The sequence below is a fragment of the Chiroxiphia lanceolata genome, chromosome 1 (genome assembly GCF_009829145.1).
Source record: "Chiroxiphia lanceolata isolate bChiLan1 chromosome 1, bChiLan1.pri, whole genome shotgun sequence".
Classification (NCBI taxonomy): domain Eukaryota; kingdom Metazoa; phylum Chordata; class Aves; order Passeriformes; family Pipridae; genus Chiroxiphia; species Chiroxiphia lanceolata.
The window spans coordinates 35,073,816-35,090,039 of NC_045637.1; the positions used below are offsets into that span (position 1 = coordinate 35,073,816).

The 16,224-nt window shown below is 34.8% G+C and overlaps 1 protein-coding gene across 7 annotated transcripts in view; it reads right to left on the reverse strand.

Moving 5' to 3' along the window:
* The window catches only part of C1H8orf34 (chromosome 1 C8orf34 homolog), a 149,780-nt gene that overhangs the window by 49,759 nt on the left and 83,797 nt on the right, over positions 1–16,224 (reverse strand). For all 7 annotated transcript variants that reach the window (XR_004357197.1, XR_004357191.1, XR_004357182.1 and 4 more), the window contains one exon: positions 2,657–2,792. Coding sequence is in view for 3 of the 7 variants with exons in the window: in XM_032688496.1 (XP_032544387.1) it covers positions 2,657–2,792 (136 nt within the window). In the remaining 4 variants the exon portion in view is untranslated. The remainder of the gene's footprint in view (positions 1–2,656; positions 2,793–16,224) is intronic.

Sequence of the window (16,224 nt, forward strand, 5' to 3'; positions counted from 1 at the left end):
TCTGGTGAAAGTGTCATAGGAGGTAAATTGACTGAAGACTAATCAGAGCAAAGCATTTAAAAAAATACAGCAAGGTGAAAGAAACAGATTATGCAAATGCAAGTGTAAAATTAAACTTTTTGTCTGAGTCAAGAAGCACATATTCCAACATTTGGAACTTTGCCAATTAAATTTCAGGTAAAAAGTCATATTTCTCCCAAAGACAGCTAAAATACCTTCAGCAAATCTAATCTGGTAATCTGATTTGACAAACCCTATTATCTACAGAACACCCACTGCCATTAATAGCTCCATTCATTTGAAATCACTTTGTATAACTGAAAAATGTGTAAAATTAAGAAAGACACCTGTTTAATTGTAACAAAAAATATGCATAACAACTTATATTGACTTAATTTTCAATTATATTCAAAGACGCCTACAATCAAATCTCATAGTATTAATATACACCCTCTACAGCACACAAGACTGTTTATAAAACAGAATATGAAAGTATAAAAATATAATTTCTAAAACAAATAAATACACTAATAACTTAAATACTAGGTTTTGTCACTACAATGGAAATAAATGCCAACACTGAGAAACTTCCAGAGAGATGACTAAAATACTTAGATTGTAATTTTATAGCACAGTATTTTGAATGGCTATATCACAGAGTAACAGAAAATCTAATTGTTCTCAAAACCAAATCTAATTGCTCTTGAAACCAAATAGGAAAAAAAACTCTGTCTTCATGTCCTTGAAACCATTTGCTTCATGCAACTCTCTGTACCCACTACTTCAGCTGCAAGAAGGCTCTGGACAAAACCCCTGTGAAGGTACCAGAGAGAGAGCTAACTGTACTCTGCCTTGAAGTAAGAGAGGAAAGGTGTCTTAAGACTCAGAAAGAAGGAAGGAATGCTCCAAAAGAATAGACAGACTAACGCTACCACCCTGAAGAATTAATGCTACTTTCCTCACTAGTGAATACAAGAGCAACACCCGTTTCTCTCTTTTGACTTCCCTTGCTCCTGATGAGACGGTATAGAAGGGAATAAAATGAAGGTGTATAGGCAAAATAAAACACTGTTTTACATTCTCTCATATAAGTGAAGTGGCAAAAGGGATTTTATGAGATCATTCTCTCACAGCTCATATTTTAGATGGCAGTCATACAGTACAGGCATTTAAAGGACAATAGCAAGAGCCAAGGTTGCTAGGTTTGGCTCAAGATCTGAGCCGTTTGCTCCCTGATGTGCAGGATTGAGAGAACATATAGAATCTTGGCACCTGCTGTTAGCGGCTCCTTTAGGGAATTCGAAATTTAATTAACCTTCATAGTAATCCATATGTTATTGTAAGTTCAGAAAGACCATGTAGAAAACCTAACATTTCTATATTCCTTACCTTTCTACTTGTTAATACCTGGACAATGGATGCCAGGTAAAAAAACCAAGTGCCACACTTTCATGTACTTAGTTGTTTGAAGACGTTTTACAACATAAGCAATTTGTTTGTGGTGAATTGGGAAGAATCCCATGACTAGCATGTTTGCTCTTTTCTTAAAGCATAAGGCCACGCTGCTGCTGACAGCAAAACTCTCTAGAATTGCGAGGCCATCCAGTACTCTGACAGTACTGTGAGCTGAAGTTCCCTGAGGCTCCACAAACCTGCTAAAGAGATGCTACTTCATGGGTGATTCAGTATGCCTGTAGTTAATGCTTCCAGAGTCTCAGAAAATGTTTTGAAGCACCTCTGCCTGCATAAGTGCTTTATAAAACTAGTAATTTACGAGCAAAATGGGGAAAAAAGTAGAAACGTAGGGTGGCATATGGCCAAACTTTTGACTTAATTTCACCACAGGTTGCTTTTTATTTACAAGCAGCTAATCCCCTCTCAAACTACACAATAGAGCAGCCATTGGCAAAGGCTGGTAGATAAAATTGGCATGCCTCTGTATTGTTCTTGCTAATCTGAACCATTAACAGAAGGGTGAGAAGGCTAGTTTTGTCATTTAAACAGGCTTAAATCCTTTCTCCAAATGAGCTTTTGTCTACATAGAAGAATTCATCCAGGAAATTTAAGGGGTTTCTGTTAGTGTTGCATTCTCAAGTTGACTCGTCTACAGGAATACCAACCTGTTTATTTGGCCTTCATACTGTAAATACAAGAATTATTTCCAGCTGTCAAAACCAAAAGGGGTTCAACTTGATTAAATTATTTCTCAGAGGTGAAACAGGATGAGATTATAAAGCGCTAAGAAGCAACTATTTGAAATCCTGGACTGCACCTGTGCAACTAAATCTCCATTTATACAGGTGCTTTTCAAATTGGATTTGAACCTTTAAATTCCCTGATTCATCCACTGAAAAACCACAGAAGCTCAAATAACTAATGAAATTCAGAGACAGAAAGGCTTAAAATGGTTTCAAGCTGTGAAGTAAGGCCTAAGACTAACTATGTTCTTTGATTCATTGTTGATGTGACATATCAAGCATAAACATAAGTTGCACAATTCAAATGCCAGGGTCATAGTGTAGCCAGTAGCTAAGCAATTATTTTTTCTTTAGCACAGGAGAGGTCATTGCCTGGCCCATAAGCACAACACATAGCCAAAAATCCGGGGAAAAGAAGGTATTAGCTAGCATGATCTGGGGTTTTTTTTGCTTTTTACCTGGCACATCTTGCACAGATATTCAATGTGACCTTTGCTTGAGGCTCAGCCGTATGAGCACTTCGAGTCTGATTGAATTTGTTCCCAGAAGACATCACGCTTGTTACTCCTTCCATTCTGAGATCATCAAGATCCTCTGCAACAAGACAGAACAATGGGATGAATACATGATTAAATTTTGTAGCTTAAATAAAGGAGTTTCACCTGTAGAATCACTAAAAAATGGAACTGCTAAGAAGTCAGGAAGAAAATACACACAGTTACTTGCAAATTAATAGGAAATGACATTTGAGAGTATTTTTATATTATCACCCTGTTACAAGGAGTTCCCTGAAAAATATTCAGTATTATTTTCACTTCAAACAGCGCTGCATATTTTTTCAATATTTATTTGTCTGATTCATTTCTTAAAAATCTGTCATGAAGAGATGCTGTCAAATAGCTCCATTTGACAAAGGACATATTGAAGACAAAAATATTTTTTTTGAGTGTATGCTCCTCCTCTGTTGTTTTTTCATCAACTATTCACTTAGCAATGAAAAAACATTCTTAAAATAAAAGTGTTCTGCTAGACCCAGAAAATGTGAAATGGACACACATTGAAAGAGACCAAAATGTTCATACTTAAATCCTCCATATTGCTGTAATATTGGCAACTCATAATAATAACTGGATTTTCTACTACTGTAAAATCATTCCCATTTTGCAGGAAGAGAGCTGAGGCTCTCAGAGAATTTTTTTCCCAAGATGACACTGAAATAGTGTAGGTCAGTTAGACTGTAAATGGTAATCTGTATCTCTTTTGCTAACACAAAATAGGCAAGTTCTCTATTTCTAATGTATTCATAAAGCCCAATTTTCAGTTGTTTATAACTTGATTAGGGTCTAGCTGAAGGGTAATCAAGCAAAACACTGACTAGCTGCTATTAAATGACCACGTACTGACTGATGCATGTGGCTTACGGTATACAGTATGTGATCATCTAATTAAAATGTCTTTCAGATAATGTATGCATACACATGTATTTTCATATATTTCATTTTACAAAAGAAACCTGATGTTAATGGATCTGAGTAAAGCAGAAAATACAAAAAGGCAGATTTTAAATACCAACATAAGATACGTAAAACTCATAGAGAATTTAAAATCAGAAGAGGCACCATTCAATTAGAATATAAAATATAGAGGTAATCATTATAGACACACAGTGGAGTACCAAGCTCCTTTTCATACACAAAAGAACGAGATACAACCCCCCAAATCTTTACCTGAAATATTTTTGGTTGTCCTATGTAGCTCCTAAAGCTACTCTTACCGCTGTGCTTTGAACTCAGGGCAGTATGGTCAGATTGCCGGGACTCTGCCATGTTAAACAACACTCTAGGGAGACATCTATTTTAATAAGCAACATTCAGTAACAGCTAGGCTAAACGTAAATGAAAGTTTTGTGACTAAAGTCCTTGAACTACATTTTCTTCTCTGTAATGTTTCATTTTACTGCTTCAGAAAACTGTCTTTCCACTCCCCTCTCCCTCCTCTAGGTAATTTGTTGCCTTGAAATAAATTGACCACTGCAATGAAGTTCCTGGCATCATTTTGCACTGTTTCAACAGCTTTTCCTTTAAATTTCATATATGGTTAATACACAAACTAATTCAAAGGACCTGGAAGGTTATATGATAAAGAGCTACGAAATCAATCATCTATGAGTCATTTCAGGAAAGGTATTACATATTTGGAACACATTATGTATTAAAATAAATACAGTTTAATTGTGCTTTAAAGAGGTGTGAAAAGTTCCATATTTCTTAACAGATGTAAACCACTGTATGGATTACAGTTTAAAAGAAATTGAAGCATATGCCTCAGGTTTTTCTCCCCTTAAACAGATGTGATTTCTTTAAATGAGGTTTTCAACTGTTCTCTGCTTGATTAACTTTTGGCTTTCTGACAACTGTTTCAACAGACCAAGGATATAGGCTGCCCTCCATCATTCCTTTTACATTTGAATTTGTATATCAAAACCATGCCTTTTTTTCATTTTTAGTCAACTACGAGCATTTTTCTGTCAAGAAACTTTGTGCAAGAAATGTGGATTCAAGAGTTGCCTATAGTTGTAGCTAACAGGCAAGTAGGCAGAATAGTACGCAGTACTGATTTATTGTCACATGCTGTTAGACAAATAGCAGTATTTGCATACAAAAATGCAGATTTAAAATATCAAAAAGGTACATCATATACAATTGATAATTTTTCTCAAGGAATTTTCATTGATCTAATTCAGCATTGGATGGAATTTGTCAAATTGGCAAAAAGCTGTTAGTATTACAACTAGACAGACAGAGAGGTATAACCTCATCTTCCAAATCCAAAGAATAACTGCAGCATTTGATTTAACTTGGATTACTGCACCTCCACATCAGTAATGAATGATTTCAGTTTCTTCTCAATGCCTCAAATTTAGAGTGCAGATATTCCACTTTCTTCTCACTAAAGCAACTGGGCTTTGAGAAGCTGCCTGGTTTGCAATACCCACAAATTTGGATGGGGATTTTTGAGCGGTAAGCAAGTTTATATGCCATCTGGCAACCTTCCTGATTGACCGCATTAATTAAATGGCCCTTAATTAAAAAAAACACAAAACAAAACCAAAAATTAATAACAGAAAAACAATAAACCATACAGTAACTTTAGAACTAAACTCTGTGTGCATGTGTTGTTCAATAGTTCATGTGTGCTTTGTAGAACAATATTTGAACATAAATAAGAATGTTATTAAAATAAATACAAGCAATGAGTGCAATAATGCATTCTAAGAATTAAAAAAAAAAAGGTTTCCAAAGGTTCAGATGTTTCTATGTAACATGGAAAAGAACCAGTCTTAGCAAAAAAAAGGGTTTCTTTGAAAAGTCAATTCAGTTACAGGTTCTGGACATTGAATCTTTTCTCTTTCTTTGTATTCTCTGCTAGACCAACTAGCGAGGATACAGCTGAGTGGTTCAGTGATTTTATTGAGCAGCAATGAGGTAATTCACTGAGAAAAGAGAGAAAGAAAAGCCAAGCTGATGACTGCTTATGTCGTGGAAGACAAGAATACTGTGAAACTTCTCAAATCCTTAGAAAATTATTACCTATCTTTGTACAGAAATAGGCTGGAAGTTCACATAAATGAAACAATCTCACTTGTGCTAATAAAAGTTTGCTATTTTAATGCATGACTGTGCACTGTATTTCTTTGATTTAATGTTCATTCTCTGCTATTCTCTAAATGAATAGGGAATGTGAAGACTCAGCTTTGGTCCTATAGCAGTTTCTATGGTTAAAAAAATCCTACCTACAAACCAAATGAAAAAAACTTACATTTTTCTCAAATCAGCAATTCTCCAAAATAAATTCACACAACTGCAATCTTCATGCATTGCCATAACAACAATAGACAAAAATACTTTAAAGTGAGATAAAGATCACAAGTATAATACAGCATAGCACAGAAACAGATGTTTTCTATATCAATAATAACGCTGCACTAAGCTGAATTCTTTGTGATTTTTTTATAGACAAGTGTCATTAAAAATTTTATTTCAACTAAACAAGAATAAAAGAATATAGCTCAGTAACAAGGTAATGTTTTTAAAATAGAATGTTGTTCACAATTATTTACTTCTTTTCTATCCAGGAAGGAAGGGAGAGGGGGAGGGAAAGGGGCACTAGCACCAAGTATTCTAGAAACAATGTAAGATTGCTTAGTGTCTTGGGATGACAGGCTGTGGAAACATCTTACAAACATTTACAAGACTCGCACACCATTCACTTTAAGGATACAGCTTTTCTTCTGCAAAACTCCTATAAAATACAATGAAAGTTTAGTTGTATAGAAGGCTCACATAATTAGGTCATGTGTTACATTTTCTTCTATGATCCAGTCACTTTTGTCTCATTCCTCCTTTATAAAACGTAGTAATTTCCCAGGAGTACTTCAAGATGCATAAGGTGCAAAGCTGGAAAAGTCTATGACAACTCAGTTTGTCTGTTCTGCCTAACACTAAGAAAAGCACAAGATGTTTTCATGTAAGAACAAAAATTCAGATAATGAATTCTGACTTGTGTTCTTGCAGGCCACCAGGCAATTCTGATGCATCAGGAAAATAATGCCTCCTCCTTTGAAGCAATGAATTTCTCAAGGTAGTGTTCTTACATCATGGTAGACATTGCCGTACTCCGTGTACATAGCATTGATTTGTAAAGGCCTGTTGACTGACACACAGACTCTTAATATGCTCTACTACTCTCATTAAAAAGAAAAAAAACCACAAACCAAAAACAAAAAAACACCAACCAACCAACCAATTACAAACCAAAAAAACATAGATTCAACCCCAAAAAAATCAAGCCAACAAACCCTACTGCTCATAGCAGTTCTGCTTGTGTTCCAGGAATCTCAGCTGCTTTATATGTCATACTTTTATGCGTCTTAACATATTAACCAATCCTTTCTGGTTTAGATAAATTATATTGCCAATATCAAGAGAGTCCAATAAAAAACCCACATTAATTACAAAAGAAATGTTGAGACAAGCAGGAATTAGGCTTCCAGACAAGGAAGAACCATTAGCCTAGATGCTCCACTCCTGAAAAGAATACTTTAAATATTTGCTTCAACAGATGCAAAACTGGAGCTAGCTTCTGCAGGAAGCTAGCTACAGGACATCTCATTTTGTTTATTCAATGTCATAGAGTACACAATGCTACATGTTCTAATATGTCTTCCTATTAACATCTTCAAATACCAGACTTTGGACCAGTTTAGACCCATGCCATAGATTTTTGATACAAATATCACTCTAAGTAAATCCGGAGACTTTCATTCCTTACAGGTATTTTAGATTTCTGAACACAATGTTTGGAAGCCATTTAACTTGAGAAGCATCTCAAGTTGACAATAAATTCCCTAAATGTGCTTTCACTGATGAACTCACACAAAACATTGAAATATGATGCCACTAAGTACTATGATGTCCACCTTTACTTGTATCATTTGTCAGAGGATAATCCCATTCCACAGTCTAAAACCCACAAAACCAATATAGGAGTAGGGAAAGCATCACTGTTTGCAGACCCTGAAATATGAATCCTTGATTAGAGTTCTCACTTTTAATCAGCATGAGAGGAATAAGAGTGAGAGGAATCTTCCTTCAGTTTCTCCTTCTTCCTCTTTTAAGCTGGGACCGGAATTAACATAGGAGGTCTTTTCTGATTAAGATGTTCTAGTTTCATTAGAGCACACTTCAGTATCTTAGAAAACTACACTAAGCCCACAGGGCTCCTGCTTATTCTCCTTTTTCCCACTAGGTGTGATAATTGTTTATGACTGAAAACAAATAACTAGCAAGCAAGACTGATGAAACACTGACTTAGGGGATGAGAGCATCTCTAAGATGCAGTGTGGGGGCTTTGGAGCTTTGCTCCAAATCAGACAAACCAGTGACTGAATGTAACATTACAGTCTTATTTAAATGAGAAAGTTCATAACCACAGTTGGAAAGAATTGGCATAATTCCCTACTGGTAATCATAGGACAAATGATCTAAAATTGCCAAATAACTACTGCTCATCAACTAGTTCAGCAACAATAACTGACTATATAAGCATTGTTGCTTCATATCAGTAGCGGTTTCAAACTCACCAATCTAAACTATTAACTAGGTGGTTTCACTCAGTGTTAAAGAAATCATTCAGAAACTTTATTTTTACAATAATAGAAATCTAGTATTGATTGGAGCACATTAATTACTTCTACATTTCCAATAAAATGAAATTTAGAATATTTCACTTGTTACATCACATTCTATAATGCATTACTGCAACTGCCATAATTGTACAACAGTACTTTCATTGTAATAATACAGAACCTCAAAAAGGTGATCATGAGAAAATACACAAAACCACCTCAAAATCTGGACTTCAGAAGGCATCTAAAGGAATGTCTTTTAATGTTTTTCCTCAGCAAGCTTTTTCTTTTTTTTTTTTTGCACTTTAGCTTTAAGTAAAACATCTTTTAGAATTAAAAGCAAATTTTGATCAGTATTTCCAATCGGCTCCAATTCCAATGTCATTCATTCATGCAACCGCTACATTTATTTGAATGTGCAATTCAAACCACAGTCCAACTCTGCATTCTTAAAGAAAACCACCAAAAAAGTTTTGTCATAACAATAGTATTTAAATCAGTAAGTTTTTTTCAATCATGGCAAAAATATCAAAGCATTCAAAAAGAATGTGTATTTAAAAGGCTTCAGTTTGGTGGTTTTTTCTTTTTTAACAAAGAGGAGATAGTGTAATATTTTTCAAGTGTATTTGGTTAACATAGTACAGATGCTCCTTACAATATATATCTTAAATATTGAATTTCACATTACATTATTGCTTACATTTTTCTTATTTATATATATTTTTAATCAAACCAATAATTTGCATTCTGTTCATATGAAGTTTTACAAAAATTATCTAAGATGAATACTAATTAATTAATTCAGTATACCTCACTAAACACAGAGCAACTACAGTGCACTTTCAGCCAGTCAGAGAGAATATTAAACAATTTTTGCACTGAGAGGCACATTCATATTTCTTTGCATTCACTCAATTTACTCTACTAGCCCTTGGCTGGATTAATCCCAGCTAGTTTGTCAAGAGGCCAGCGGAAATTCATACGCCTTTTACTAAAATGAAAGTTGAGGCAAAGCATAAAAATTACAAATAATTTTATGCCAAACACTTCCAGTAACACTGAAACATCCAACAGTTTACTTTTAAAAATATATATCACATCAAGAATTCCTACAGTGCAAATATCTCTATACCAAACTTCTTTTTCTTTTAATTAAAAAGATCAAATTCCAAATATAGTCAAACACTTTACTTGTCCTTCAGAGAATTTTCCTCATGAAGAGAGAAACACACTAAGTAAGAAGCAAGACGCTTAAACAGCTTAAATTTTCTACTGGTAAACTAGAATATCTCCCATTTTAAAAAGTGCTTTTCAGTCAAGCACTCTACCCAAATACAGCTGGCTACAGACCAAGCAGTTGTGCTAGAAAAGTTCCAGTTAATTTAGGGACTCATATATGAGTGATTTCAGACTGGACAATTTGGGCAAGCAGGGAGAAAGCAAAAAATCTCTAAGCTCTCTGTGTGCACAGGAACATTTAGCAACACATACTTCATATGTTGTATGTGAAAGTCAGTACTGAGCTCTAGGTGCATTAAAGTCCTGACTGAGATAGTAACACATTAGTAATTCTATGATAATCACCAAAGCTCTTAGACAAAAAGCTAGAAGAATCGTACTGTCGATCTTTGCTATTGCTCTTCAAACTTCTATCTACTTGCAAAGGGACAACTGCCATTCTTGCTACCTCTGTTAACTGTGTACCAAGGATGAGTACAACACGGCATCCAACAACTGAAGTTCTGCCACTTCTTCCAGTTCCATCCCTCTATCAGCTTGCATCAACTCTGCTTTGCCCTGAGACAAGACCATCTGTTTTGTATCACTATCCCTATTTTGGCCAGACACTGGGACATCTGGAAGACTGCACTGTCTGCACTCCGAGAAGCAGACACTGAGCTGGATACCATCAGCATACCAATGGCATCACAGCTGACAGTACATGCTCTTCCTCACTCATTGATTAAATTCATACCACTGACATCTTTTCAAAGAGGACAGAACAAAATTTTTAAATACAATTCTATCTCTCCAGTTGGTTTAAGCAGATAATCTAGCCATGGTATGTCAAAAGCATTCCACACATCCAATAGATTAGTCAAGTAATAAAGTTTCAAATATACCACACAGTTTTCCATTATTTTTTTTTTTTACTAAAGAGAAGTTTAGATTACTGGAAAACATTAGCAGTTGGGGATATACAGGTGCTGTTTATTCTGTTAGATTGTTTTGTATAACCTGTGCGTTGAGTGCACTGTTGAGTTACATTTGCTCATGCTTTGGGTTTGAACAAGAGAAAATTAGGTTTTTGGGTTTGCTGCAATGCAAGACAGAGAGCTGGCTGAAATGGAAAATAATCTAGTACATATAATACATTTGGTTGCTACACTTCCACTGAATATTGCAGGACAAGATTATTGCCTAAATAATAAACCAGAGATTACAGCACATTACCTCATGTAATGTTAGCGCACACCTACCATCTTAAACATCATAGAGATACATTTGCTTTTAGCCAGCAGTACTTTATCTCCTGGATATGAACCACACATTTCTCTGGAAGACATGATTTCAGAAGTATAAAACCATTTTGTAAATAAATCAGAGAACGTTACTCAAAAATTCTGCTTTTTAAGACATAGTAAGGTTAATCATGACTCCACTGAATTCAAGCGCAATTTTCCATGATTTTACAGACTGAAAATTTATCTAAAGTATTGTAAATTTCTCTCTTTTGGGTTTTAGCTCCCTAGTATGAGAGCTTGAAACTCAGACAGATCATGAGACATGTTTAACTTCGGAGTCTACAGCAGTGGAACAGAATGTGAACCATATCCCCAGCAGTCACTGCATGCCATCCTTTGCAAAGTATAAAAACTGCAGGCTAACCATTCAAAGCAGTTTAATCCACCAAGAGGGAGGCAGAGATCCTAGAACGGAAAGCCAATTCAACATCAGATAGAAAATGTTCCCCAAAGACTTTGAAAAAAACAAGGGTGAGGGAAATACAAACATTAGGAAGCACAACTGTCATATGCTGGATGGAGTCAGCAGAAAAGACTATATGGTATCACAGAAGATAAATTACTAATTCAGTATATTTTCCTTCTCAAAAAGAACCATCTGTACTAATTTCTTAGATTGCAGGCAATTTGACTGATAGAAAACCTAAAAATGAAATAAGGACAAAGTGATAGTACAAACCATATCAACAGGAAGAACAGAGAAAATGAAAACAAAAAAAAACAACCCTAAATTGAAACTATCTTCAATAATACACAGCAGAGAAGATCTACTTCAAGCAAAAAGAAAACAGGTAGCATTGCTCCAAGAAGACAGTTAGGTCAACACAAAAAGGCCAAGTAATTCATGGTTTTCAGTCTTCAGGCACACTAGCAAAGCTCACTGGCCCTGAAATATTATGAGTTCGAATGGTGGTTGAATGAGGTTGAACTCCAAGCTGCTAACCAGTAGTCACTAAGGATGCAGCTCTGAAATCCCACAAGGATGCAGCTTGTTCCCGATAAAGTCCCACTTATTTGTGTGCTCCTACCCCTTCCTACCATTCCCAGTGATACCAGTGCTTGATTCTTATCTGACTTTGGTATAAGTGCATATGAAAAATATTTTATTATTGCTGCATATTTTATTTATTCTGCCTGTGGCTTGGTGAGCTGCACTGGCACACTGAGGGATCATACAAGCATTTAAAGGAAATACCAGCAGCATACAGTGAAGGAACAGAGTAGGAAGGAGGACCACTTTCTTTAAAAAAAGCAAGCTATCGTATTCATTTAGGCTCAGCCCTTCTCCCAGAGCCATACCCTAAGGGGTAAAAGCATTAGATATTTAAGTAATACATTGACATCTTCTATGGAACTAAAGCACCAGAATTAAAAAAAAAAAAAAAAAAAAAAAAAAAGCTAATTGAAGTATTAGAAATAAAAGTAAACAAGACGTCATTTTACATTAATGGAATGATACCCCATCTGCAACTCACCATTGCTCCTTTAAGGACCTTGAAATTTAGTGTAATTTTGCTTCTCTAAAGAGACAGAACAAAAGTTTTTCAAAAATGGAGGTTATATCAGAATATTCAAGTATGTATTCAGAAAAGCATTCCTAATACATGACCAAAATATGATCTTTAATACTATGTGTTACTATATTAAAGATAGGATTTTCAATTTTTTTTTAGAAGTATTACATTTGCCAAGTAATCATGGCTTTTGTTTCTTTCTTATTTAACTGAGCAATGCCAAGCTGATAAAATCTAATATAACTGAACTTATATATACGTTTGAACACGAGAGGTAGGCTAAGATGTTGTTATCAACACAGTGTCTTACCTTCTCATCACCTTTTCCTCAATGTTTTATAATTCCTGAAATATGGCAACATACATGAATCAAGTTAATTCTGATATTCTGATACAACTGTATAAAGACTTTTTGTACATGAATGTAGACAGAATTGATAAGTCTTACTACTTTGAAAGATAACACAACTTAGAGAGGTGATCGATGTGCTCAAAGAAATTTTCAAAACTTAATAATTTATCAGTTCCCTTATCACAGATACAAATATTATTGAACAAATGTATAATGAACTGAAACTGATGTAGACATACATTTGAATATTCATAAAATTATGTCATATCAATTAAACTGCATTCTTCCACATTTAACATCCTTTATGTGTCCCAAAACACACAAAACAGTTTGTAACATCTGAGAATGCTTCAGCATACCCAGAGAAACACTTTTTTCAGCTCCCAAATGACGTTTTCAATTATCTATGAACAATCAAAGTTCCTTTTCAGATAGCACTTCAAAACAGTCCGAAGCAAGAAGCTCTACCAGCTGTCAAAAACTTTCGATGTGCCAGAGTAATATTTTAGAGAAAGATGCAGGTGAGTGAGAGGAAACAAATCCATTGAAGCAAGTATTAATTAGGAATGATTGTATTCTCTACGTGTAGGAGAGAAATGAGGACTTTGGTCCACTGTTCAATGTTTGAAGAAGGAAATACATGTTCAGTTACTTCTTTGTACTATCACAGTGAATGGCAAATTCTCTGTAAGGCACATGCAGAACACGCACCCATCTCCTTTGTGTTTTGCAGATGAAAACAGCTGATTTGCCTTCATTCAGTTGAGTTAGGCAAAAGATTACATACGAGAATAAAATTAGTTATCCTTCATTTGCATTTCACATATACCATAAAAATTATTTTTAACAATGATTTATAAACAATAAATGCAAATGTCATATAATACAAATGTTACTTTTTCTAGCCTATTGGGTAGTACCTTAATTGTCTGAACAATCTTGAAGTTGAAATTACACTTCAGAAGCTTGAAAGAAGACTTAAAAAGGATAATATGCAACATTACTTTCAGACTTCAATGTCAGCATTTAAAGTTTCAAAAATAGGAAAATTTTAAAGCCAATAACATTTAAAAACTCTGCAATAATGTAGGAATGTTTTAGACAAAAAGAAAGTAGACTCTTTACCTTTGTTGGAAAGGACAAATACACGACTATCACTTTTTTATTATTAACTATGCCTTTAAGAACAGGCTTGTATTCTTATAGTTCCATTTACAACATCTTTTCAAGTATTTATTCTCATCATATTGAAGAGAAAACAACCTTTTTATAACTTCTGGTTTCAATAAAATAAAGAGAGAAAACTTTTTGAAGACACAATTGGATTTGTCTCTCTTTACATCTGGTTAAAAATTGAAACTTAAAAATCCTATTATTTGCATATTTATTTATATTTAATTATTCCCATGACTGCAAACTTTCTCTGGAGAGAATTAAAAACAGTACTTCACTGCAATTCTTTTGATTTCTATTTTATTCCTTCATTATTGGATACTTCAAAGATACATAATTTCTTTACAGAGAAGAAATTTGGGTTACATCATTATTACCCAGAAAACAGTAAGCCAATAAATGTAACCTTTGTGTTCAAAACTCCTCCTTCTGTCAAAAAGGCAAATTGTAACCTCAACTGTTTAGTCCAGGAATGTAAAAACTTTAGGCATTTAACATCACATACATACACACACACAAAACCTTTTAAATTTCCATTTCTTTTTCAGCTGCTCAATATCTCAATATTTAGCTAACCATTTCCATCCTCATTTTTAGATATTCTTCCAAAGGTGACTCACCACATCTCTTCCCAGGATCACACTCCCTCACCGCAAAACCTTGTCTTTATATGCATTAGCGGCCAAACTCATATTTTACTGCAGTGAAGCCAGGACTTAACTCTTTTAAGTGTGCTCCCTGTGCAGCTTATTGTTCAAAGATCACAAAAATTCAAGGAGCAGTTTCACAGTCAGTTTAAGCTAAACTAAGTCTGTGCTGCCACTGGAAGGATCAGACCTGCTTGTCTCCCACGTCAGCCGACTAACTCGTCCAATCCTTACGATAACTGTAGTGTTTGTGTGGCCCACAATGAAGGTTCCATCTTTCTTGCTGGGTCGATTTTTGGCTCAGCTCAGACTCACTCTTCAACACCTTCTCTGAAGTCTTTTGCTCAGACATTGATTGTTTTAAACAGGTAATCATAAGAGATGATTTTAAAACACAGCCTAATCTTTTTTTCCATTCAGCATCTGATGATATAAAATCAGTTAAAATACACAAGGTCAGGGCTTGTTATTGAAATTAAAATGGAAGTTATCACCAGAAATTGTCTTCATAGAAAATAACAATACTAAGTAATCTTGAAATACCATTTTTATTTTCCTTGGAATATAAAACTGAAATCTTGTAGGCTTATTGTTACAATTTGAGGAAATATTTGGTAGATATTAGAGATTAATTTTAGGAGTTATTTTAATACCTCTTACTTTGGATCTGGTTTATGCAAAAATATTGTATGCATTATCTTGAGATCATCGCAGTACTACGCAAGTACAGAGAAACACACAGAAATTGTCAAAACTTTCACAACTCCAAAGCAAAAGATTAGAAGATAAATTTGCCTCAAAAAATGATGATTTGGATTAAACCAACACACCTGACCGCAGGAAAAAAAATCAAACATGTAATAAGGGAAGCAGTCAAAATACAGAACTACATACAACAGCTTCCAATGTCTACTCATACTTATTATAACTCCACAGACTTCAAATGATTTAATATCAAAGATAACTTGGATCCTTATATTTAAATCTCATATATTTCCTCTTTCTTGCCTCATCTTTGCCCATAGTCACACCTTTTTTTTTTTCTGAATTTGGTATTTGGAGGTATTCTTACTATACTTGTCTCTCACTCACCCTTCTAGTCCTCACTGATTATGCACAGGATCTGGTAGCTATTTATGACAACAGATGACATCTGTCAGTTGAAATGTTCCTTTGGGTTATTTTGTATTTATTTTCCATCATTCCTATTTTGTGATGTTATAAACTGATGATTACCCCTGATTTCTCTTCTCAGTCATTGTTCTGGTTTTGAATTTCTCAAATCCTGAATTCTTTTCAGTCTCCACAGTTTCCCACTCCATCATTCTTCCACTCCACTCTCTTGCAGTAGCCTTCACTACATTTTACCCTTTCCTCATAATTGATACATTAATAGTCAAAATGTCCTAGATAGACTAATACTTACTGCCAGTATATTCACACACAAAGAACAACGTTTTCATGAATGCTGCATCATTAAAGAAAATGCAAGAACAGAGGGTGGTAGCAGCACTACTTTTGATGTTAGCAGGTGCAGTGCAGTCACTCCAGTGATCTGCCTAAGCTAGCACCGAACTTGCAAACTGAAGGTATTGCGTGCCACAGCAACCCTGTGAATCACAGCAATG